This window comes from Tyto alba, unplaced genomic scaffold, assembly GCF_018691265.1.
Source record: "Tyto alba isolate M040663 unplaced genomic scaffold, T.alba_DEE_v4.0 Super-Scaffold_5, whole genome shotgun sequence".
NCBI lineage: Eukaryota > Metazoa > Chordata > Aves > Strigiformes > Tytonidae > Tyto > Tyto alba.
The window spans coordinates 7281514-7307679 of NW_024881326.1; the positions used below are offsets into that span (position 1 = coordinate 7281514).

General features: G+C 44.0%; 2 protein-coding genes across 3 annotated transcripts; one reads left to right on the forward strand and one right to left on the reverse strand.

Moving 5' to 3' along the window:
* Window positions 1-889: 889 nt before the first annotated feature.
* Window positions 890-16987, forward strand: LAMP2 (lysosomal associated membrane protein 2). 2 transcript variants are annotated; one of them, XM_042807188.1, is made up of 9 exons: window positions 890-1348; window positions 2436-2554; window positions 3070-3283; window positions 3912-4073; window positions 4832-5049; window positions 5575-5694; window positions 5970-6048; window positions 6854-7021; window positions 14543-16987. In XM_042807188.1, the coding sequence occupies exons 1-9, from the start codon at window positions 1204-1206 to the stop codon at window positions 14683-14685; spliced, it is 1368 nt and encodes a 455-aa protein (XP_042663122.1). In that variant the 5' UTR covers window positions 890-1203; the 3' UTR covers window positions 14686-16987. The 2 variants fall into 2 exon arrangements, with proteins under 2 accessions (XP_042663122.1, XP_042663124.1); XM_042807190.1 differs by lacking the exon at window positions 14543-16987 and adding an exon at window positions 8261-10587 and having other exon boundaries at window positions 1130-1348.
* Window positions 16988-17939: 952 nt separating this feature from the next.
* On the reverse strand, window positions 17940-26166 carry ATP1B4 (ATPase Na+/K+ transporting family member beta 4). The gene is made up of 7 exons (XM_032995911.2): window positions 25981-26166; window positions 23125-23253; window positions 22176-22280; window positions 21696-21892; window positions 21018-21074; window positions 20224-20319; window positions 17940-19301 (listed from the first exon to the last, which is right to left on the reverse strand). The coding sequence occupies exons 1-7, from the start codon at window positions 26078-26080 to the stop codon at window positions 19140-19142; spliced, it is 846 nt and encodes a 281-aa protein (XP_032851802.1). The 5' UTR covers window positions 26081-26166; the 3' UTR covers window positions 17940-19139.

Here is a 26166-nt window from a genome sequence, read left to right on the forward strand (position 1 = left end):
ACAAAAAGAAATGCAAAGAAGCAATGAATGTGTCTGACCACACAAGCATTTGTGCGTGGAATCCCCATTTGTACGGTGTGCTGGTGGCAGTGGTGATCCTGACTTGACAGGTTTGGTTTTGTGATACTCTTTGGCAAAGTACACTATTGCAAGCATACAACTGAGAGTATTTAACTGACATTTAATCAGAAATTGCATTATTTCAACTTCCTCAAGGCTTCCTGCTTTCCTGTGAGCACCATCTACGCTCCCACTGTCTCACTGTATCAGGTCAATGTGTTTTATTGTCTTCTTCAAGAGCTTTCATTTTCTTCCCCCATGACTGGACATGTCTCTCAGTGCCTGATGATTCAAAATACTATTTGCAGTTCTCCCACAGCATCAGAAACAGGAGTACGCTATTCCAGGAGGGTCCTTCCCCGCCGAGTCTAGAGCTCCCATCTCCTCAGGCAGCTGAGCATCTGCCCGCCATTTTCCTTGCTGTCTCCCAGCCTCAATCTCTTCCCCATCTCCCCTTTCTTTGCCAAGCCAGCCTTTCTTCCCTTCCCTCCCCAATCAGTATTCTCTGGGATGTAATCCAATGTCCATCACATTTTATACCTCCATCCAATCTCAACTCCACCAGGTTTTTTGTCAACTACTGTCTTTAACTCCCCTCCACCCCGCTGGCTCTTTTCTCCCCCATTTGCCCAGGCCAGATGCTTTCTCCCACCTTCTTTCTGCCCCGCGGTTTGCACTTCAGCATCCGCGAAAACGCGGCAAAGCCTCCGCGCTGGTGCCAGCCCCCTCCCCGCTTTACAGAGGCCATCACTGGGATGGCTTCTGCCCAGTCACCGCGGAGGTACAGTCCTCCAGAGAGCCAGCGTCCCTCCCTCGTTAACCCCGGGCGATGTGGGAGGATGGAAACACCGGCAGCGCACCGACAGCCGCCCCGGCCCTCAAGCAGGGCCGCTTCCCCGGGACAGGCCCGCCCGGCGCCGCTGGCCCCACATCGCAACCTGCAGCAGGCCACCGCTTCACCGGGCAGGGGCACCGGGCACAGGCCTCTGCCCGGTGCCGCTCGAGTCGGCGGGGCAGGACCCGCCCCGAGCCGCCCGCCCGCGGCGCTGCGAGCCTAGCGTCCCGTCCGCGAGCCATCGAATCGAGCCCCGGCGCGGCGATTGGCGGCGGGCGGGCGGCACCGCCCCTCCCCTCACATGACCGATGGCGAGGTTTTTATCGCGCCCGCTCGCCCCTGCCGCTCGCCCCTCGTTCTCGCCCGGTGCCCCCGCCGCCCCCGGGGCTATGGGACCGCGCTGCTCGTCCTCGCGTCTTCTCTTTCTCCTCCTCCTGCTGCTGGGCTCCTCCGGTGAGCGGGGCGGCGACCGTCTCCAGCCCCGCGGGTGGCGGGGCCTGCGGGGTTGGGGGTGGGGGGGGGAGGACAGGTGTCCCCGCGGGCGCGCCTGCTGCTCCAACGCCCCCCCTGCTGCGCCGCGCACGTGACGCGGAGTCGGGCACGCGCGCGTGGGGGGCGGGGGGCGTAGCTGCCCGCTGCGAGGCCCTGACGGGCCCGGGGCGGCCTCGGCCCAGCGGCGCCTTCCCCGGGGGCGGAGCCGGTGCCGGGCCGTGTCCCCGCCGCGCTGTCACCCGTAGAAGGGGAGTGAGGGGGGTGGGGGGGGACACCCTGTTGGTGGTGTCGCCGCCGGGATGTGGTTGCGGGGCCGGCCCGGCGCCCTCCCCCGGGCCCGGGTGCGAGCCGGGCGGCCCACGCGTGTGTTTCACCCGCGGGCCGGGGCGGACAGCCTGCCGCTGACCCACCCGAGCGGCGCGTCCGGGCGGCTGGTTGCCCGGGCGTGGGGTTCTTGTGAGCCCTCCCTGTAGGCGGGCGGCGCGGAGCGGTGGGGGCCGACGGCCACAACGGCGCACGTCAAAACTGGCGGTGCCTCTGCTGAGATTCACGGGGTGAAAAATCCGACAACTGTCAAAAGTTATCTGGAAATGCAAAGGGAATCTGAACATCCCTGTCTTTTGAGCCAGAAATTGTGGAAACACAGTGAATGCACCTTGCTCTCATCTCTTAGAGGTCAAATTGAGTCATACCCCTGATGAAACAGATAAAGGGGTAGGAAGTCCCTGGCCTACAAGCAGTATTTGGTTAAGTGCTGTGTTCATATGCTTTAGTTTACTCAGTTTGTAACCAGAAAACTCATTTAGATTATTAGTCTTTGTCAGGTAAATGGACTAGAAAACATTCTCCATTTTTATCTAACTTTGATAACATTATGGTGTGCTTCCTAGTTTTAATAATTTTTAGGACTCTAGCTGTTCTTTCAGTGTCAGGCACATCAAATCCACACCTGAAATAATTTACTGTTTTGTAATGGCCTGTCCTTTTAGGTGGTTCTAGAAATTGAAGTAAAACCAGTATCTTAATAGCTAATAATCATATCTTACAGGTATTTTCCAGTCCTATGCAGTAGAAGTAGATGTGAAGGATGCCTCTAATGCTACATGCTTGTATGCAAAATGGATGATGAGATTCTTGATAAAATACGAAACAAACAGTAGTGATTATGTAAGTATTTGCAGGTAATGTTTGTAGAGAACTATTTTGTCCTGGGTAAAAGTTTTAGGTACACCCTTTTACCTAGTGCATTTGGTTATTTGCTTTTTTTTTTTTTTTTCCTTTTACTAAGTTGGTTGTTAAGAGTATTCCTAAATATTAATTTCAAAAGAAAGCACATGTTCTCAGTTAATAATACAAATAACTGGAAGTGCCCTCTTACACTTACTTAATTGTCATAGTGGTCACACTTCTTGGTTTTTGTGTATCAGTGTTGTAATGGTCTTAGTCCAAACAGAAAATGTAAATTGCAGCTCAGCACAGTCCAGATTTACAGCCAAGTTAGACTTGTGCTTCTGTACTTGAATCTGATACGGCTCCTTTTGAAGTCAGATGTCAGGGTGCCTTTTTCATAATTTTGTAAAATAACCTAAAATAATCTCACTAATTTTGTGTACAATTTATAATGTTGTCTTGGGGAAGAACTGCTATCTGTGAAAATATTTAAAACTACCCTTTTCTTCTAGAAAAACACAACCTTGAATTTGTCACCCAGTGTGACACACAATGGAAGCATCTGTGGCGATGACACACAGGCTGCACTTCTGGCAGTGCAGTTTGGAGAAGGCCACTCTTGGAGCGTTAACTTTACAAAAAACAACGAAACTTACCAGGGGGACTTCATCACCTTTACCTACAATACCAATGATACTGCTGTATTTCCTGATGCTAAAAGAAAAGGTAATGTTTGGCACAGAATCCTACTTGCGAAACAATCCCAGCCCCAAGTATCAGATCCCATGTGCCTGACCTTGGTTGGCTATTTCAAAGTCAGAAAGACTAATAATGTATCTAATGACTTCTATGCCATATACTCCCTAACTGTTGTTCATCATACCTGCCTCCTGGATAAAAATACAGCCTGGTTAGCTTCACTGAATGTATAATTCCTTTAAGTGGAATGGAAGAGGAAGGTTAGCTGTTTGAACTGCCTTGGTGCTGCTAGTAGACAACAGGCATATGGAAGATTCATTTTAGTATGTGCTACTTGACCTTCCAACTAGCAAAGCAATTACAGTGTTAGGCTTTCCGTCTCCTAATACCTACTAATAATAGAATTTTTTTCCCTTAAATTAAAGCTTAAGACTTCACCTTTCTAATGGGTTATCTAGTTTTGGAAGCTTGATTACTTCTCTGCATTACTTAGCATTTCAGGTCAGGACACACAGGTAAATCATTCAAGAGAGGTTAGGATTGTTAAACATAATTATCTCTTACTCTTTGTCCTATGGAATTACATCAAACATAACACTATCTACGAATGTTTTTGTAGTTCATAAGGCATTAAAATACTTCTGCTTATTTGTAGGACCAATTACTATTGTTGTAAAGGATACTATGCGTCCAGTTCAACTGAATAATGTCTTCGTGTGTCAGAATACCGACTCTTTTGAAGCAGAAAATGTAACACAGATTTTCTGGAATGTTACTGTGCAGGCTTTTGTTGAGAATGGCACAATTGGTAAAAAAGGTGAGCATTTCAATTTGTGAATGAGCTTTTTTCTATCGCTCCTTAGTGCAGGGAGCAAAGTCCCATAATAAAAAATCCACCAGTTCTAAGATTTGCTGTGTTCAATAATATTAATCTAAATATTCTCTAGTACTTCTTTCCTTGTTTCTGCAAAAATAGATTAGTAGGATAGATTTAGTAGTATATAGTAAAGTAGATTGTTCCCATGCCAAGGTGGTAGTCTAATAAAGTGTTTATTCTACTAATTGGGGTATTAAAAATAAGCACTTCAGAACTACTGTTGCTGACTAGATCATTTGAGCTTCAAGGTTGTTAACTGACTGCTTTCCGTTTTCAGTAGTAGCCTCTGCTGTTTCATTTAAATAGTCCAGAGCCTGTTCTCTCATCTCATAGCTCAGCTACTCAAAAGAGTACATACAGCTTAGTAGGGTTGCTTACTTTGTCTGCAGCAGATACATATCACACTTTCATAACCACTTAACTATCTTTGTCTGTGTGTTTTACTTCCGCCTATCGGAGTTAAGTCATACTGCATATGCTACGTGGGCATTACAGAATTTCTCAGAACAAATGCTAGCTAAATTGTTTGGAATACTGTGCCACAGTGCTGAGTTTGAGTGTTCTGACTTGGTGCATATCAGACTCCCAATAAGCCTAGATTTCAATAGAAAAATCGGTGTCTGTATTGAATTGATCTCTAAGTCATAAGACTTTAATAAAACTTCAGCTCTGAAACGATGGTTGAAATTTCTTTTCAGAGTCTAGATGTCGTGCTGATACACCTACTTCTGCACCTACTGTTCCACCTACTATTGCCAATATAACTACTGCATCTACCACCACTTCATCACCTGCTCCAACCACTGCTCCCAAACCTGTGGAGAATCCAGACACAGGAAACTATTCTCTTAAAAGTGGAAATAAAACTTGTTTTCTGGCAACTGTGGGGCTGCAGCTGAATGTTTCCCAAGACAAGGTGCTTCTCTTCTATTTTAGAAGAGTAGAAAGGTTGCTGTAATTATTTGGTATGAAATGTGAGCACAGGGTATTTGCTTTGTGCACTGCTGGGTGTCCAGAACTGCTTCTGAGTACTTTATATAGCACCTCTCTGCAGAATGGTTTTGTGGCATAATTTCTAGCTTTAAAATCTTACGTGGATTCAACATAACTTGTTACTGGGAGTACCTCTGATGTTAAAAGCCTGGAACTTTCTTGGCTTTTAAGGCTCTTGGTCCCTGCAGATACTGTCTTTCCCCACAGAGGGAGCCAAAGCTAACTGGTTGTATTAAGCTGATAAAAAAGTAAGACTTCAGTGGGCAGTTTGTTTGCTTCAGTATTGCCAGCATGTAAACATAACTGAAGTAGCCTTGGTTTGATAGTAGCCAGGCTCAATCTTCCTGCTGTCATCTTCATGACAAGCTCTTCTAGCCTAAGACCACTAGTGACTGAAACAATGGATTCCTAATGGCAGCTGAATGTCTTTGGTATGTTTGTATTTCAGCCTCTTCTCATCAACGTCAATCCAAAGACAACTAGTGCAGATGGTGCATGTGGCAACACAACAGCTACTCTGAAACTGAATGATGGAAATAGCACATTGATTAGTTTCACATTTGTTGTTGTAAGTAACTTCTTTTATCTTAAACTAAGTTTCCACTTTAACAGCATTGCATGATAATCACTCGTAGTAAAATCCTTCTGTCGCTTGCTGGTGGTAGGCTGTTCCCGGGTAGGAAGTGGAACTGGCTAGCTGACTGCCTCAAGGCAAATGGAGAACTGGATTAGTTGTAGAAAATGTAAGACTGTGGTAAATGTGTTAGTCTTTGTAAAGGATGTATTCTTGAAGTTAAAAATGTTGAATTACACACTGACAGTTGGTTCTTGCTTCTTAAACAGAAAAATTCAAGCGCAAGTGTACAAAAATTTTATCTGAAAGAGGTGAATGTTACACTGCTCAACCGTCTGAATGGTTCTGGTAAGAGATAGTATCTGCCTTAAAGCAAGTGTAAGCTTTTATTCAATGTCTGTATCTATCAAATACTTCTGAAATTTTTTTCCGATGCTGTTAATGCTTATTGTTACTTCCTACTTTAAGTCTTTAAATTGTTAGGAACACAAGTAATAAACAGAAATAGCTATAAGAGTTACTTTAACAGTGTGGGATCATTCTCTTTTTTTCCTGAAACTTCTGCTAATGGGGTCTCTCTGTCATAAACATATATAAATTAAGAAGGCTTCTTTATAACTGTTTTCAGTAACAATTTTTTGAGTTGTGGCATACAGTTGTAGCAACTCTGAGGCTTTTTGGTTTTCCTAAACCAGCTGTTGTCCTCTTTGAAAATGCTGCTGTATCTTCCAACCACTTCTACTTAACTCTCACTGGGAAGAGATACCAGTCCTTCAAAAACTAAAGCATACTTTTTTCCAAATCAAAAGTACGTTTTTTTTGAAAGTTGCTTGTCACAGCTACTGCAGTTAAAAAGGCACTAAAGTTAAAATGCTTACAAGTCTGCAATGTTAGGATGAGTGGAGGTACAAGGAAAGCCTAATGCCATGTCTGTATGGAGGACAGGTTACTGCTAAGTACTGTAATAACTTCAGTGCCTGACTTCTTTTGGTTAAGGAGATCAATCACACTTCAGACTAACTTGTTTTTCAGAGTAGTCAGTGTTGAAAATTTGGCCCCTCTAGGTTCAGCTCGTTAGTCTTATGATTGTATTAGCAACTCTCTTGCATTTAAAGTGGGCATGCAAATTTCCTTTTTTTTTCCCCCCCTTTAGTCATTTCACATGCAGATAACAACAATTTCAGCAAGTGGGATGCTTTCCTTGGTAGTTCTTATATGTGCCGAAAAGAACAAACTCTTGAGATTAATGAACATCTTCAATTACATACTTTTAATCTATGGATTCAGCCATTCCTTGTGAAGGCAAATAAGTTTTCCACAGGTAAGAGTTCTTTTTTTTGTTAATTCTTGCAATGCTTGCAAAATTCTTATTTGCTAAAAAGCATCAGTGTTGGGTACAAGCACTTTATTTTTGAAGTTCTTATTCCATTGTTCAGTTTGGTTTGGGTTTTTTTACACATGAAGTGAAGTTCTGAGACTCTCATTCAAGGAAAGCTTTGTTCTCATTTTAAAAATGTCTGCTAGGTATGTTAGTTCTTCTTCATAAAACTTGAAGGAGCTAGAGACACTGAAGAGGAACTTAAGCATTGTCTTGCAGAATAGGTTAGAAGTTATCTAACATCATCATGACGTGGAGCTTTTTGTAGCTGGAATGTATAAGAAAATGGGACAGAACTTCAGCAGAAGTGAACTTTGGTAATACTATTAGGTGTTTTGTTTCTTTTTACCTGTCAGTCTAAGGAACAGGAGTGCTGAGGGATAAAAATGAACTGACGGAGCTTCTTTCAGAAGCAGTCTCAGATGCCCAGAACTAAAGAAGGATTTCAAAATGTTTGTTTGGTGCACTACTCTGGTGTTGTCTGGGGAAAACTGGAATGGCTTAAATCCCCTCTTTCTTAATCTTTAGTGTAATCTGGTCTCTGTACTTAATGATAATACTTGCAGCACAGTCTTACCAGACTAATGTATAGACAAATAGATTGGGTGCAGATTTTTGAACTTCTGTTTTTAGGCAGAGGTAAGATAACTCCCCAAATGTATGCAGCGTAAACAGTATTTGCCGTAATATGTTCTAAAGAGTTAGAGTCCCATTTCATTCTGCAGTTCAAATTGCAGACATCTTCCTTCTCCTAATCATAGTTACTTAATTTCACTGTAACATGTCTCCATTCTGGATAGGTTCTTGATACCAAATCTATATCACTTTATTCTTAATGAGTAAAAGCACCAGAGTCACCTTAAGCATGAAATAGATGAGCCTGGTTCTGTCTTAAAAGTAGAGGAATAGCTGCTCCCTCATCTAGTACAGATTTGTGCACATGAAAACTTGTACACCGTTAGCTGACTGTAGTTTATCAGGTGTTCACAGTGGTTATAATGCTTAACATATGCTAGATGTACCCGTGAGACCTCTACAGTTCTTTCTCTCTTAGTTTAAAGATGTAATAATACTTGATATATATTTAACACCTACATATTAAGGAAAATAGATTTTTATACCGAACTTGGCAAGTATTCTGTCTTTATTTATTCCTTGTTGCAACCTTTTTCTCATCTACAGCCCAGGAGTGTTCGCTGGATGATGACAGCATTCTAGTCCCAATTGTAGTTGGTGCTGCACTTGCTGGCTTGATTGCCATTATAGTGGTTGCTTACATAATTGGCAGAAGAAAAAGCTATGCTGGATATCAAACTTTATGAATCTAAATGTGATTCCTGTTCTGATTTCACTCTAAACAAAGCAAGTGCAAGTTCTGAAGTCCAAAAAAGACCCAAAATCTATGAGTAATTACTAGCCACAGCTAACTGGAGTTGAGAAACAGAGAGAACGTTTATCTCAGATGAAGCAGAACTACGTTTTTAGTTTTCCTGCTCAAAGACGACGACGTGGGTTTCATAGCTGTTTTGAAGATGTCAAATATTGGATGAATTGCTAGGCTAAGGATTTTATCTTGTGAAAACCATAAAGTGTTTAGGATTTATTTCTGCTTTTTACAAATTGTAGCCTGAAACAAGAACACATTCTAAACTGATGTACATTGGGCAACTCCCAGAATAGCATAGAATTTGTACTTGCTTCTCTCCTCTGTGTTCCTTAGTTGTTGTCACAGTTGTGGGTTAAGCTGGCAGCATTAGTCACTATGACTCGTATAGTATTTAACAAGGATTGTTTGATGCCCAGTAACAACTTTGTTTTTCATAGAATTGAACTTCAGGCTGGTGATTAAGTGATCTTTTGAAGTGGCAGCAGTAACTTACTTGTTTTTGACAGAATTTGAGTATTTACTCCTGCCTTGGTGTAGTTTCAGGAATCATTCCTATACTCTGGCTGTACAAACAAAATGGGTAACCTACACTTGCCAAGTGGTGGATATATAGGAAGACTTCAGTGCTGTTTCCAAATGCTTTCAAAAAAAAAAAAAAAAATGTTACTGTTAGGCACTGAATTCTTCATGGCTTATTATACCTTGGCAATCGTCTAAAATACTCAACTAAGGCAGAGTTCTGCTAAATTAATGCAAGCTTTTTTGCTGGCATCAGTTTAAAGGGAATAACCTTTCTAAATATTCCAGAACTTTAAAGTGCACTTAACTTTATATCATACTCCGCACAGAACTGGTCTGTCTTGTTGCTTTGAATGACCATTGTTTAAAGATGCTTCCATTTAATGAGCCAGTACCTGTTGTTACAGCTTGAGCTGTCTTTAAAGCTTCATCTTGAATGGTTCTCTGCCAATCAAAATTCACATTATAACTGCCCGCCATTGGCATTCTGAATGTTTAATGTACTTTGTGTTTGATTGCTGTGTAGCATTTATTAATGTTAAGAATGCAAAAGCCAAACAAGTCTGAGATGGACCCACAACACCTGTTTTTCCTTGCTGTATGGAAAGGATAATTAGCTTAAAAAAAATACAGTGCAACTGGACTGTTCTTAAACTGCAGCTCTGTAGACACTAACCCTTGCTGCACAACTTTCCTCTGGCCTCCTTGTGCTGTAATACATACTTTTTACTGCATGGAAAAAAAGTCTTCTAGACTTATAGGTAAGTGTGGTTTTTTTGCATATGTCATAACATGAGCTGCCTAAACTAGTTATTTAATGAACATAACATTGTCTCCCCCTTTAGAATGAGTTTAGCCTGCATCAAAGCTGGTTTAGTGTTTTATTAATGTTTTCTAGGGTTGTAGAGATGTCTGTGGCATGTCTGTATACAAATCATAACATACACTTCTTTCAGTAATTTTTTTTTTTGTTAAAAACAGTTTACTCATGACACTAGCCAAGGAAGCAAGCATGGGTGGATAATGCTTACTGTAGCTTGAATTTTGCATCAGTTACTGAAATTCATTTTAATGAAAGTGGGGAACTACTATAAATTTAATCCTGAAACAGGCTTCAAGACTTACCATTTTAATAAAAAAAAAAAGTGGATGTAATGACTTTCATATTAATATACCCTCAGATGCAGAAGTTCATATAGATTTTTAGCATTTTTGTGACTGATGTTCAGTGGCACCAGTTACACATGCATTTCTGTTAAGGAGTAGTTACCAGACTGTATTCATCTGACCATGCAAACTTTTGAGCTGTGCATGGTTTTGAAGTGACAATACAGAAGATTAGTGCAAACTGCTCCCCAAATTTAACAATACTAGAAGTATGTTTTGCAAAAACCTGTAACTCTATTTGCAAGTTGATTGGCTCAGAGATTAAAGTACTCCTAGACTGATGTGCAGATAACTGGTTCAAAAAACATTTAAGTTTCACCTGACTGCCTGTTGTTATAAAACCACTAGTTTTCCTGTATGTATTGCTCCGTAGGGAACTGTCAACCTGTTCAACATGTGCTCTAAATAATAAAGATCGTTCTATTTCTTAAGGAAACTTGTTAATATTTTTTAAGCGATTTGAAAACAGACCTCTTGTACTGTCTTTTCTTAAAATAAGTGAGTAAGGTCAACTTCAGTCAGTCCATATCTGAGGTTCTGATATCTAGCTGGTGAAGGTGCTCCTCGCAGAGTTCTAATGCTTTGTTCTGCAGCACGTTCTGAAGTGTGCTTGGGTACAATCTGCTAGCAGAAGACATCTTGGGAACTAATGAGACACAGCACACCTGCTTCATCATTAGGAATTTGCTTGTAAACTTCTTTGTCAATTGTAGCTCCATCCAGACAAGATGTTTTCATGATTGATTTTGCTAGCCATCTTAAATGGGTGTACAGCTGTGAACAGTTCAGTTTCTTCTTGCAGTCATCCTGGAAAAGGAAATCGGTCTCTGCGTTCAGAAAAAGTGGGAAGGTATTAGGGAGCCTTCTGGGAATTGGTTAGTAGCTTCATCCTCAATAGTAGAAGCTGTGTTGATTGTGGCTGTACTGCCCATTCTTCTGGTAACAGTACTACTGCATACTTTTTTCTGCATTGAGAGATATTAATCTTCCCTTTGCTGTATATCTTTCTGGCCTAGCTGAACTCTGTGATCATATGACGAGGAAAGTGTAGTCTACTGTATCCTTCCTTCTTGATTCTAGGCGGTACTGCTTATGTATTCATCATATTAAAGCTACCTTTTTATCTGCTACACAAAGTCAAAATAACATTTGCACCTTCCTGAAGTGTCAGCTGAAGCTTTTTTAGTGTGAAGAAAACCACAAATAATTTAATAGGCTTTTGTTAAGGAGCTTAACAGTGATGTTCCTAATGATCAAAGTGAATTTAAGCTACAGTGGGACTGCGAGCATCAGATTTCCATCAAATTATCCGTACCAGTCAGTCTGCAAGAGTCAATGACAAAACTTGGAACAAGCAGGTGTTACTCCTGTCCTGCAATAAGGGTAAAGACTTTTTTGATTTTTTTGGTCAAAGTATTACTGGTTTTACTGTAATTCTATCTCCAGTCATGTTGACTCTCCTGGAGACTTGCAGCGAGTATCTAGACACTGGAAAACTGGACTTTGTGGTGTATAGTAATGATAAATCTACAGTAAAATGTAAATATATGCTTTTCAGGAAAGTATTCTACAGAATTAGGAGTCTGTTTTTCATTTTTGGGAAGGAGAACTATTGCTATTGTATTTTGGGGAGGGGGAGGAGGTTAGGGTTCTCTGGATGACTGTCTGATGTCCTGTTGGCAAAAGGCATAACTGTTTTAAATAGAGGGAGATTATAGTGTTAAATACTTCTATTTAAATACATCTCTTTTCCAAACTTGCTGTTTTTCTATTTAGCTGAAGACCGCAGCCCAGAGGTAGGCAACTTTGTTGTACCCATAGCGGTAGGAGCGGTTTTGGGGGGATTGGTTGTCCTAGTACTTACCGGCTGGCTTTGTTGGTTACAAGAAACAATGTAATGCAGGGTGTGAGTAGTTTTAAAATGGGAAAGTTTAACTTCATTTAAAAAAAAAAAAAAAAAATCAAATCTGAGCTCAAAAGACCGCTTGCTTGCCAGGTCAGGCAAACGGTTTGTTAAAAACAAGCCTGGCTAAGAAATGATGCAGAATATATTGTCGTGGTTTCTGCTTGAACCTAACGACTCAGAGAGAATATGTTCTAGTTCATAACCAATTGATGAATTGATTTCAGTTCTTCTAAAATACTACACTTGTAATTTCAGAATATTACAGACATGCAGTGGCAGTATGTGAATAAAAATAGATTTGTTCTAGTCTATGGAAACACTATTTAACTTGTGTGCTTGTGGATGTTGAATATTAATGGGTATAATCTATCATAGACTATGGTTTGTTTTGATTGCTACTGACTGTGCCTTATATACAGTTTACTAAATATTAAAATTGTGCTCTAAGATACCAAGATTTCTGATCTTTTAGCTTAACAATGCCGTGCTAGTAGTCCTCAAAAGAAGCTTTTCCAGCCTATTTATGCCTTCTTTTTTTTTTTTTTTTATTTGCCACACTGTTCTCTATTGTATAGCATATACAAATAAAAACAAAATTTTGGGCTATCAGTTGCATCTCATGATTGAAATTAAAAGGCAAGATAGATTTTATCCTGGGGCTAAAAATTTTGGGAGCCAAAATTTCTGATTATTTTGAATGGAGACACATACAGCCAAATATGCCGAAAGATCTGTTCTCCTGGCCAGGATGTGGACTCTGCTTGTTGTGCTGTGCATTTACCAGGTTCTGCATTTGAAGACACTTCTCTGAAGCTTCTAAATGTTGTACAGTAACAATATGTGGATAGATGTGTGCCCACAACAGTGGCAGACTGGAGAGAGGTAAAAGATGGAATGTTCCTGGTACAAAACTTTAAACCCTTTTCATCCTGGGAATTCATTGTAACAGTGCTATAGCGGGGTGCGTATTGCAGCGATCCCCTTCTTTTAAGGAAGAGAGAAAGGGAATTTCTGTCACTGCCTGCTGGGTACCTTTCACCCTTAGCAAATTCACTCGTATTTAGTATTAATGACACATTATCCATGGTGGAGTAGCTAAATTGTGTACGCTGATCTTCAGAGAAGAAAGATGACTAAACGTCAAATGCAGTTCTCTTGTTAAGATGCTTAAATGCTTTCTCAGTTGTCAGAATGTTTTGAATTAGCTCACTCTATAAGGTACGTATTTCCTCTTTTTTCCCTTTCAAGGGGTGTTCTACTTGGCAGTAGGTACCTTCAGATTGTCCAAGTTTAGTATTTTCAGGTGCTGAACTTCCGTGTGTTGTTTTCTCTTCTCTTAGCCAAAGGCTTTGTGTAGCCTTTTGTGAAGAATCAAGACAGTAACTTGCCCATAACCAAGGCTGATTCAGTTAGAGGCTCAAATGGTTTAAATATTCACTTAAATCAATAGCTAACTGTTGATAAAGCATTGGATGTGTGCATGACACTTACTCTGCTCTAATCTAAACTCAAGCAAAAAAGTTCTATAAGGAGCTCGGCTTTATTAAAAGCGTGTAAGTCAAGCACCCTTGCTGTGTTGAGGCAGTACACAGATGCTGTGTTGTATCTTACTAAACATCCCATCTCGGCACCACGCAGATGGAGCTCGGCTCTTTGCAGATGGGAAGGATGCCAAGCCCTGCCTCCGTGTCTAAGGTGTATCCCTGAATTTGAAATCAGTTCCCAGAGCTTTTTGCTAATCCTTGAATGAGTGTTTGTATCAGCAAAGAGTTGTTCACATATTTTACAACCTGTATATTAAAAACCACTGTAGCATTACAGCTGTCTCTTCTTTTTTTTTTTTTTTCTGTGTTGATTTTGGTAAGGGCTGCATATAACCTTTTTATTGTATTTGGATTGAAAATAAATAAAGTTACCAACCCAAAGAGAGTCTTTCAGTGTTTTCCGTTCAGTGCTTTCAGCATTTGTATCTTGACTGTCTCTTACAGTTTTCAGTAAGTTTCTACTTTGCTATGTGGTTTGCTGTCTGTTAGTTCTCTTCATGTCTAGAACCTAGAGAAGTGCTGGTGACTTGAGGGTTTGGGAAGTCACTTGGACAAGGCAGTGATATACCAGTCTGTCTCTTTTTTTGTTGCTATATTGCTGTTAACTCTGAGGTGTGATCAGCTAGTGCATGCTCAGAGTGCTGTTTTGTCCTCACATTTCTAATCTGAGTCAACTGTTAGAGGAAGATGAAATCAAACATCAAATGGGAAGTAGTATGTTACCAATACAAATTATGTGTGTAGTATAGATGCTTAAAGAAGTCAATCTTTCTATCAATTCTTTACTCAATACTGATTTTACTTTAAATTGTATAATTGTATTTATAACAGTGTAAGTTCTCAAAAAGTCTGTTTGCTCCTTGCTTTCTTTGGTTTCTAATGCTTGATTTCCTTTACTAATTTATTCTCATTTGCTTTTTTTGTTTTTCTTCTTTCTGCAGCTGAAGAATGCTTTGCTGATTCTGACCTGAACTTTCTTATTCCCATCGCAGTGGGCATGGCACTTGGCTTCCTTATAATTCTTGTCTTTATATCTTATATCATTGGAAGAAGAAAAAGTCGCACTGGCTATCAATCTGTATAATCTCTTAATTCCATCTCAGTTGCCCCCTTCCTTGCTCTTTTCTTTTTCCCAGACTCCCTGATCTGCCCCTTTAAAAAGAAGAAAAACAGATGAATTCATAGCTTCTCTATTTAAAAAAATAAAAAACACACTTCACAATAGAGTAACATGCCAAGAGTCTGAAGATGAGTTGCAGACTTACTTGAAGCTACTGTGTGATTTTGGAGAAAGTGAATGTTCTGAGGACCATAGAATTGAGTAGGGTTGATGTGTCCACGTGAGAAATGCGATTATTTTGAGTAAAGGAGAAATCCACGAATCTTTATTTCTGCTGTTTAATCTTTTTATACAAGAAGATTTCTAGTTGCATACAGCATATCTTGGATGATGCTAAAGCTAAAACCATAATTAAAGGTGTGAATGCTATAATGAAAATGAATACTAAGCTCTTAACAGACTTCCATTGGGAACTTGGCATATGGCTCTCTTCTTTTTTCATTAGCAGCTTGTTCTTGTGAATCAATCTGAATTTCCTGTTCCTTATGAATGTAAAGGTAGTACTTGATCTCACTAATAAACTAACATAAGAAGAACATCAGATTCTTCTAGTAAATTAATTTGTTTAACACCAGTATGGAGAAGTTGACTGCTAATGAATGTTAAATAGCTTTGCACTAGCATGATGTCTTTAATGTCTTTATTCACTAAGATAAGGCTCAGTCCTGGAGAACTTTCACTAAGAAAAGCCAATTCCGGCTAAAGGATATGTGTCCTGTGCTATTCTGTTTGACTGTGTTTTCTCTTTTGTTCTGAGCTCAATTGTGAAACGAGGGTGGGAGGCTGGAATTTCACTGGCTGTAGTTTGTCTCAGCTTTGATTCTGTGCACATAAAAGAAACTACACAGCACTGGTCCCTGTGAGGCTTAAAAGTATTTTGAGAGCTCTCAAAGACTAAGATGACAGATTGTTCAGAGATTCCTGCAGTTCCCTGGGACAGCTTTCATGGGTTAACAGGGGATCACTGAAAAGCTGTGATCTAGGAATGCACGTGAAGATATAAAACCAGTCTGGTTTGATAGGATTAATCTGCTTTTAACCTCCTAATTATTGCTCTCTCAAACAGTTGAATAGCATAAGAGCACAAATTTCTAGTATGAGGAATGCTGATCATAAAGCAGAAACTAATATATATTTAGTGAAGAAAGTGACTTCCAGCGGAATAAGAGCATCGGACTTGTTTGAAGATGCTTTCTTTGTTGTTAATGCCATACCTTTTGCAATTCCGTTTTATATCTAAACTGTACCAAAATAGAAGCTAGTCAGCTGTGATCGTGTTCTGCTTCATTCCCGTCAGGATCATGTAGATAGGATGAAAGAAGCCTCTTGCTCTTTCAGCCTCTTTGGTCCATCTTGGTAAAAGCCTTTTGCAGCTGGTGAACTCTGATCTTCAACTGTGGGACAGCTCAAGAGCTGCCAGGTCTGCAGAGAGCTACTGACAGCACACAAGTCTGTCCTCCGCAGCAAGGGTTTGCTAAAGCTGCTGTAACATTTAATCTCTTTGTGCATTGAGTCTGCATCTATGTTGTAGGGAAAGCACCTTCAGTAATTCACATGCACAAAGGAGCTGATCAACACTGATGTTACTAAGTAACTCACAATAGCTATGTATTCAGGGAAGGGAGATTTCTAAAGATTTAATTTTGATGTTTGAGAAATACTTGTATGTTCAATTATTCTTGTCCTCACTGTGACCAAAGATAAATTTTACCTGAATCTGAAAAAAATGATTTTTGTACCACAAATGGGCTCTTGAACCAAGTTGTGTTTTTTTTTCAGAGTGTAATTTAATGCTGCTGAGTTGGACTGTGTGCTTTGGTTTTGGTTGTCTTGGTCTTTTGTGTTGTACCTTTGTTCTTGCAATACTTGATTTCCCTGCCAGAGTGGTAAATGGTGAATTATTGTGAGACTGGCAATTTCCAAGTAACACCTGCTTGTCGGAGTGTGTTGCTTCTCTGCCGCCAGCAGATGGATTCCATCCATGGTTTCATGCTCGAATTGCAGATCTAAGTATCTTGCATCACTTTTGCTAAGTTATTTTAGTAAAATGTGGCAGTTTCCTAGATGCACTTACATATATATTTTATATATACATATAAAGTATTATTTTGGGCTTCAACAGAAGTCAAAAATTGAGCCAGCACTTTAAGGTTGTTGTAGCATGAAGAGGGGTGTATATAATTCTCCAGATCTTGAAATGACTGTACAAATATGCTGAGAGCAAAATGCGTGTATGAAAAATAAAGTTAACTATGGTGTTTGTAAAGCTTCGTTTTAGTCTAAGTAGACACACATGCCATTTCTGAGAGCTTTTCCAGCGGGATTGTCAGCGTGTCTGGATCTGGATGTTGGTGGGCAAACAGAAGCTTTGACTTCTAATCTGTTCATGCATTTACATCCCAATTAGTTGCTCTTTGTTGATTTGATCAAAGCATGTGTCCAGCATCTGCTAAAGAACCAGGTGCTTCATAAAACCTTCCAATAGGCAGGTAGTGACTAGATATCAAGTTTTGTCCTGTGGCTAGCTGGAGAGCTGTTAATTTCATGACCTGAAGCACAGGGAGTTTGGTTTCCTTTCAGGATCCTAAACAAATATAGATGTTTTAAAAGAGCTAAAGCAATTGGCAAGCAGGGAAACATTTATGAGTTTAACTTATTTCTGATGTCAAAGGAAGAGCCGCTACCACAGCAGCATCTTCCTTGGCAGAATCAAGTTTCTGTTGATCAGAACGTGCCCTTGTGGATGAGTTGTGCAGGCAGAATGATCGGGTTGCCCTAGTTCTATCAGTGTTGTATGAATAACCATATCTGAGCAAAATTAGTTCCTACACTACCTCTGGTTCAGGTTTTTAACAGTTCTTAATAAATGGGGTTTGCCCAGTGGTTGTTTGTGATACTTAGCGTATAGTGAGTCTTGCTGTACTGGGCTTCTGAAGTCTTTGACCCTAGAAGGTTAATCAAGTGCTCTAAATTCAAGGATCACATTACGTGCTGCTTTGACATTCAGCCCCTAATTGGCCAGCACAGGGGGCTACAGTGACAAACAGCATCTCTTACAGTAGTGTTTTAAGAATGGTACCATAGAGTTAATTTTACTGAAGTAGCTTTATTTTTAATAAAAAAAAATATGACTTCTTGGAGACTTATATAGATCAGGAAATGATGGCAGATTAAGTGCCTGAACTAGGATGTAGGACAAACATACCATAATGCTCTTGTTCAGTCAGTAATTTTAGTAAGTGTGCTTTCCAACTAGTACATTATCCTAAGGTGTCCTGTCCTGCTGTGTTCTCATAGCTCGTAACATGCAGAGTGTAGTTCATCTCTGTCAGATACGAAGGCTCTGTGCTCACGGGCCGGGGAGGGTCAGGCTGCCCATGCAGCTGAGGTTGCTCAGGTTAGCAGCACTCGGCTCTGACAAGGGCAAGTGTGCTTCACAGGTCTTTGAGGGTGATAAATTGGTGATTAATACCAGCATTGACCCCTTAACAATGAAGCGACTAAGCCTTTGCCTGTGGTTTTCTGCAGCATTATATCTGTGACATCTCTAGCACAGGGAAGAACAGGCCTGAAATATTTTGGGGGGGGTCTAACATGTTTCACTGGCACTTCAGTGCCTGAACAGGGGAAGGAGAAGCCGTCAACCTGTGATCTGTGACAGGGTGAGAAGAGCTCTTTTCACTTGTCACTGCCTAATAGACTTAATGAGGATTCCTGGGGCAGAGAGAAGTGCTGGAGTGAGGAGGAAGAGGGAGAAATGCATTAATCTTCCAACTTCAGAAAGAAACAGTTGGAAAGGTTCAAGGGCAAATGATTTTTTGCATGGCCTTTGCTCCAACGCCTTGAGTGTGCTGAACAATGCTGTGTAAAATGCTGCAGTCAAGATGCTTCTGGTGCTGAAGATCCTAGGAGGCATTTTGAGATCTGCCGTTTTCACTTTTTAGCTGTATCATTGCAGGCATAATTCAGAATTTTTGCTATTTATTATTTTAACAAGAACAGTGCTAATAAACTACCCTCTTGTTAGCTTTTGCCTGAGAAATGCACATAAAACTATGGAAAAGATGAAAATTTAAAGCCAGGAAAAATGCATTCCACGGGGGTCACTTGTAAAAGACCTTATGAAAATAGTGTTCAGATACCAGAGGTTTTTTTAATCAAAACTGAAATGCTTATGCAGGTTCTCTGCCCAGGAGATAACTTTTAATTTTTACTAATAATGATTTACATCAGATGATGAAAAAGGTGGTTCCACGCTCCATTGTATCTCATTTGTTTCCCAACTATGAACAAAAATAAATTAACAAAAATCTCCATGTGCCTGTTTTTCCTAGCAGAAAAAATGCTGGCTTTATGCTTTAAAAAGGAAAAAGCCTCTGATTGATTGACTTAAACTAAGTGCCCAGTGTTTGCAGTGGCTACTTTCCAATGCTGAGTGTGAAGATGATTCGGCCCAGGAAGCGGTCACTGTTAAGGTTGTTGATAATACCTTTCCCATGCAGACTGCACTGAATAGGGACCAAATAATCCTTCTTCACATCTGTAAAGTGCATAGCCACCAGTGGGGATGTATAGTTGACCTGAAAAGAAGGGAGATTTAAGTGTAATTTTTAAGGGAGCGGAAAAGCAGGCAGTGCTTTCATGTTCAGTAAATATCATTAGTAATTGGTTCTCAGTTCCCAGGCATCTGCGTGTGTTTGCGTGATGTCCATCATGGTCCCTCGGGGTGCTGAAGCTGAGCCTTTCTGTGCCCATGCCTCAGAGGGACGGGATCACATCAGAGTTTTGCACTGCACAGCGCCTCTTGGGTTGATTAGCCGGGACAAGCAACACTGGATAATGGGACTCTCAGATACGTTCCACTGTTCTAAAAGACAACCTATGACTTTTATTAAGAAATCTATGGTGTTCCTTGGATCTGTGTGCTGAAAGGACATGCAGACCTGGCATGTGGGGCTGTTACTCATTCTCAGCCAGCAGCAGCAAGACAATAGAGTCTAGTGCCTGCTTCATCTTCCATTTCAGCTTTTGTTGTGAAGGTACCTTACCTCCTAATACTGTACAGCCCAGTCAGTGCACACCAAAGCAGTGCTGGCCAGCATGGTCCGCAATAGCCACTGATGTTGGACTGCTCTGTTTCGAGCCATTGAAGTGGCTCTGTCATAGGTTTGATAGTAAGCCCCATCCTTTTCCTCTTGTGCCCCTACACACCTGGGAAAATGCTGGTGTTAAGACCCTCCCTGAGAGTTAACAAAGCCAGTCTTAGTTTCCAGATGATATACATAATCATTCCCACTGCTGGCAAGGGGGAAACCAGAGTCCCCAAGGATTTCCCACAGTTTGTCAGAGACAGAAATAGAGTGCTGTAATCCCAGTGCCCATGGCCTCTCTCTTGCCTGCATCTGCCCAAAATAGCCAGAAAACACATCTGTACTCTGTGCAGCAGCTCCTACTCTCTCCTTCCCAAGGAGACATAACAAAGTTACCAGAGTCCTTACTTACGTGCGTGAACTTGCCATAGTAGGGATAATACATGAGATCAAACGTCCCATTTCCAGGGTAGAAGTCCACTGATCTGAGATTGCTCTCATTGCCTTTCTGTGATTGGAAAAAAAATAAAGGTACACACATCGCTCATGGGACACAAAATACAGCTCCCTTCAGACTAAAGTGATGGAGCTTTAATACAGACATATCTTGCAAATCCACGTCAGGGCTGAGCTGCGCCTGCCTGCACACAGAGTGTTTGCTGGGAGAGCCGGCTGCTGCTGCAGCGAGCCAGAGTGTGATGCTGCTATGAAGGCACGGGCGAGGGTTACGGAATTTGCTGCCTGTTGGTCATTCCCTGCTCTTGCCTACTGCTTTATTGCTCTCTAAGGGTATGATCCAGCTGCTACCCGGGCAGCGGGAGCCCTTCCTTCACCCTATTGCTGTTGGCTCACAGGGTGCTCCCCAGGACCGAGGGTCCTGCAGAGCATGTGGGGATGGATGTGAGCAGCCCCTGCCTCTTCCCCCCGCAGCTCCAGGCTCTTGCTGGCACGGTGGCACCCAGCCCTGCGGGCCTGTCCTTGGGGGCTGAGCAGAGGCTGTCAGGAGCTGGCAGCACTCAGGGGGCGAGGGCCAGGGTGGCCTCTGTCCTTCTCAGAGCGGTCCTCACTTGCGCCTAGAAGCATTGGCAGTGCTGGGCCCTGCGATTGTTTGGGGTTAAAACAAAGACAGACATCAGTGGGGTCCTTCAGAGGAAGAGATTTGACCTTCTGCACAACTGTGCTGCCGAGCACAAATGAACGCAGTACCTGCACTTTGCAGTCCACACTCACAGGGACTCCGGCACCAGGGCGATAGCCTATGATCTGCAAAAACAAAAGACATCCATGCTTGTATGAAGTGCAGTGTCAAGCACGTGCTGCCTCCCTTTGCAATGGCTTAAGCTCTTCTATGTGCCCGTCACATTACTCGGGACAGGAGTTATGTGCCCCAGAAGCAACTTGCCCATGCCTGAGTGCAGGATTGGTGCCTGAGCATGGAGGCAGAGCAGAGCATCCAGAGAGCCCAGACTCCCTGGAGTAACACAGTCACTTCCCCACACAGTTCACATCCCCCAGCATTTATTTTCCCAGCAGCATGTACCGAGCCACCATGCTATTTGAAGATTTCAAATAAACTTGATTCCATGAAAATTTCCATTATAAAGAGTCTGGGATCTGGGCCCTAAAGCTTAGTTCCTCCCACACAGGGGCCTGGCACAAGACCCTCCAAGCACTCAGGTATCAGCAAACCAAATCGAGCAAGTTTTGTAGTGTTTTTTTTTTTTTTTTTAATGTTTTCTAGTGGGCATGATCCAGCAGGTTTTGGGATTCTAGTTCCCTTTTTCCCCTGGGCCTGAGAAGTGGAGGAATTTCTGTCCCTGCATGGTCTTTATCACACCAGGATGCACTGAAGGAGAGAATTCAGACGACCAGCTTTCTCTGTACCCGGTTCATCTTCAGCAGGATGCAGGGCTGGCCTTTAGAGTAGCCAAACGTTGGGTCCTCAATGCCAGAGCAGTTCTGCAGCAGCGAGCGCTTGAACTGGCAGGCTTTCTTCTCCTCGCTTTCATTGTCCCCTTGGATGAAGTACTGTCCCGAGACACACTCGATATTCTTCTCTTCTTGAACTTTGTCATCATAAGCTGGTGGGGACCAAGAGACTTGTTAATGTTTCTCGAGACCTGCACAGACCCACACTCTCAGAGTACATCTGCGTGTCAAGGGAGTGAGAAAGTTCCACCTGGAAAGGCAAGGGTCCCTCCCACAGAAGCTCCCGTGACCACCTCATGAGCCTCCCTTTCTAGATGGGGTCATGAGATGCCGAGAGCTGATCTGTGCCTCAGGAGGAGACCCCTGCACCGTGTGCATGTGGGCATGGATGCAAACAACTTGTTGACATAACTCCTGGGATGCCAAAGAGCCTACCTGCTAGGAAGTGGTGCATGTTGTCCACGTAGGGTTGCCACGTGCTGGGCTGAGAGACATTGAAGGCAATGGTGAACCCATTCAAGTATGGTCTGATCATTACTCCTGAAGAAGGAAACGGACCCTGTTAGAGCAGACATGGGGGGACTGGCCACAGGCTTGGGGCTCGTGTTGCAAGGGCTGGTTGCACTGCCACTGGGCTTGGGGCTGGGCACAGGCATGAGAGCGGCAGCACCAGCTCACAAATAAACTCTCTCCTCAGCCTGCTGATCTCTCACTTCCATTTCACACCCAGAGAACACCAAGGACATCAAAATATCCTGGGAAACATGGAGGACCTGTAGGGTCTCAGCAAGGAAAGAAATGGGCTTGGGGCTGCACATGAAGGCTGAGGGGTCCCCCATGCTCTCAGCCACGCAGCCAGCTCCGGGCAGGGAGCAGGGTGAGGTGGCATTGTGTTCCCCACTGACAGAAAAACACAAGCAAAAAGCTGCTTCTGTCATAGGGAAAGGAGTTTTTGAACATTATCTTGCCAGACTCCCACAAATAATAATGCATAAAAGCTACTCTTGATTTGCATTTTATTTTGAAGATATGGGGTATAAAGGGGCAGCGACAGAAATGAATGGGCATCACCTATGAAATGCCTAAACTTGCTCATTTACCTTGAGAATAATTAGCCTAATAATTAGCATAATTAGAATAACAATTGGTATAATTAGAATGAATGCTTCACGTGGGGCTATTTAAGATACCTGATCCTCTGCAGAGAACCTGCAGCACTGTCAGTTCTGTGGGGTATGTGATAACACCCTGTGTTACGGCGGGCTGGCTGAGTGTACAGCTCCATCAAGGCTTTACCTGGGGTCCCTGCCACACCATTTTGGTACCACTTTGCTGGGAAAGTGCCAGCAGAGGTGGCCGAGGCCAGGCTGGCTGGGGTACATACCTGGTGGGGACACACGGTCCCGGTGCCTGGGTGTGTAGGGGCTCAGCGTGAGCAGCATCACATATAAGCAAAAAGCAAACATTCCTGCCAGGCATGTGTAGAAAATGAAGTAAAACAGGAAGATCAAGCCTGCAAAAGAGAGAAGGCATGTTCCTGTTAACGCAACCAGAGCACGTCCCATGGGCTGTGTCCCGCAGGGATGCACAGCCATGCTCAGCACGGCGTCCTCTGCAGCTCTGAGTCCATCGTGGAGGTGGGAGCTCACTGCCTGCCTCTGCACACAGACCCTGGCATTTTGGGGTGCAGGACTCTCAGCCAGACGCCCTCCCTACCCAGCCCCGGGGCCAGGGCAGCTGCTGTTTGTCTCCGTACACATTTTGTTGCGTGGCCCTTCCCAGAGCTGGGTCAGTACCAGGGCTGTGTGCCCACCTGCCTCAGCTCTCTCTGACAGACAGACCTGACCTTGGCTCTGCCCTTCCCACCCCCTCTTGGCATGGTAACACACACAGGTACCCAGTAGCTCCAGCACATCTGAATTCCTGATGGGGGCTGTGGGCTGATGCTTCTGCCCTGACTCCTGTCACCCACACAGCAGGGACCCCAGTGTGGGGACTGAAGCGAACGGCATCGCTTAGGGGCTGGGGTACCGCTGGCTGTTTCATAGCCCTGATGACCAGGGAATGGGTTTGTTTTTCCTCTGAACCAGGCTGATGATGTCTCAAGAGGCCACGGCCTATGAATAAAACCCAGCAGCTCAGAAAGCAAAGTGAAGCCCTAACGCAAACATTTCCCAGGAGAAACGTGCTGGCCGCTCGGAGGGAGCCCTGGGAACACAGATGTGCGCTCCTGCCGTGCTTCTGCCGAGGCCGCGGTGCTGGGAACCACTGCAGGGCCCTGTCCTGCTGCGGGCTGAGCCGGGGCGGATGGGACCATCACTGCTGCTGGTGGCACAGCAGGGACAATGTCCAGCCCGGCCACAATGATGCTGGGACAGTGCCTTTGCACCAGCCTGGGGGGGCTGGAGCTGCCTCCGGGGTGCCGAGCCAACGCTTGTTGGGACATGGTGCTGCTATCCTTCTCGTTCTTATGCTTCTTGCAATGTAGCAGGAAGGGTTGTCACCGGCAGGGATGAGGATGCAGCCTTTCCCAGGGGCTGGGGCCTCCACTGTTGGCCAGCTGGCTCCCTGCGTTTTGTCAGCTCAAGTCCCCTGAGCCCCACATCCCTGGGTCCCACCTCCAGGTCCAGGGGTAGGAAGCAGCCCCAGGATGGACAAACTCCCTCCTCCTCACCTGTGAGATGAGAGTGGGAATGTTCAGCTCCATTCACCTCCAAATGCTCTCATTTTAAAAGAAAATTTGATTTTCAGCTTCAATGCCTCTCTCCTACCCGCCTGTACAGGCATATGATCACACATGTGTGTGCAGCCAGGGGTATGTGCGTCCATAGGGCAGTGGGGCCATACAGCACACTGTGATGCTCCCAGGGCGCAGGAGGACACTGCACCCTTCCTGAGGCTATAAACAAATAATTTCCAGCAGTAGCCAGCCAGGGCCACCTCCACACCAGCCCTAGCAAGTCCCCTCACAGGGCTTTTTCCCAGCACCCAGCAGAGCCTCCAGAAACCCAAACCCACATTCCTGAGGACTGTCACCCCTGTACTGCTGCCACACTCCATTCTGCACCTTCCTATCCATCAAAGGAGCAGCAAAACCAGGCTGCTTCCATGACCAGCAAAGGGCACGGTGGGGCAAATGTAGATTTTGAGGCCTGTCCCAGACATGCTTGCAGGTTTTCAGACTCCTCCGGTGCTCATGGGAGGTTTGCTTTGTCTTTCCCCACTGTCCCCACAGGCTTTGCAGGAGACCCAGAGAACTTGGCGGGGGCACGGGCAGGCTGTAGGGCTTGCAAGCACATTGCCAGTGCCAGCTGCTGAGGGCTGCAAATGCTGAGCAGCGGCCCCCAGTAATTCGTGGCCTTACACTGGTGCGGATGTGCACATGTTACTGGGCTAAGGCTGGGGATTTTCACACCCCTATGGGGGCTATGTGCTGTCAGGAGAACAGAGCTGCAAAGCTGGATGTCATTGCGTGTGCTGTGACACCTTAGTCTCGGACTGAGACTGCAGCAGTGCCCACCCCACAGCCATGGGCTGCTCTTAACCACCCGGGTTATCTCCAGGCTCAGCAATAATTTTTGAAGGCCACGTGGATACAAATAAAATAGACAGGGTGCTCAAAACCCTCACTGGCACATCCCAGCCCACCAACCCCAGTAGCACATGCAGGCTCTGCTGTGAGCACCATGTCATGGCCCGGGAAGCTGCGGGTGACGGCGGTGACCAGCCCTTCCCACCCCAGAACCAGGGTGCACACAGGCAAGCAGGGCTGCTCAGCCCCGCAGTGTGCACCCTCCCCAAACGCCTGCCCCACGGCTCGGGTGCTCTTCCCCCACCAACACTGACAACCCCAAAGCCCCCTCCCCATGGGCTCCTGACTTATACAGGCAGGAGCCGGATTGCTGGTGGCAGCAGGGGTACGTGGCTGCAGCAGACCCACCAACAGCCCCCGCACCTGCTCGGGCTCTTAATTTCTTCCCAGTACACAGTCTGGGCAGCCTGAAATCTTTACTTTCACATTCTCAGTAAACATTAACATCCAAACCAAGTGTAACTTTCCCAAGGTTTTCTGATCGTCCTCCTCATTATTCCTTTATTGCGCTGCTTAGAAACATCTATCCTGAAAATGCGGGATGGGGGTGGTCAGGCCAAGCTATCAAAGATATTCGCAGGCAAATGCATCTGTCGTGCAGCAGAAAAGGCAATGATCCCCAAAAGCAGGGCTCGAGCAAGGACCTACCCCAGCTCTTGGCTGTTCTCCCCAGGCATGTTCTCTCCTCCGGGTTCCACAGGAATATCTTCATCTCCGCAGCCAGGTCTGCCCAGGTTTTGCTCCCCATCTCTGCCTTGGTCTCGTCCTCCCCTCTGTCGGGATCCTGGACCTTCTCCTCATGCTTATTTTCCTGGAAGAGTTACAGAACACAAC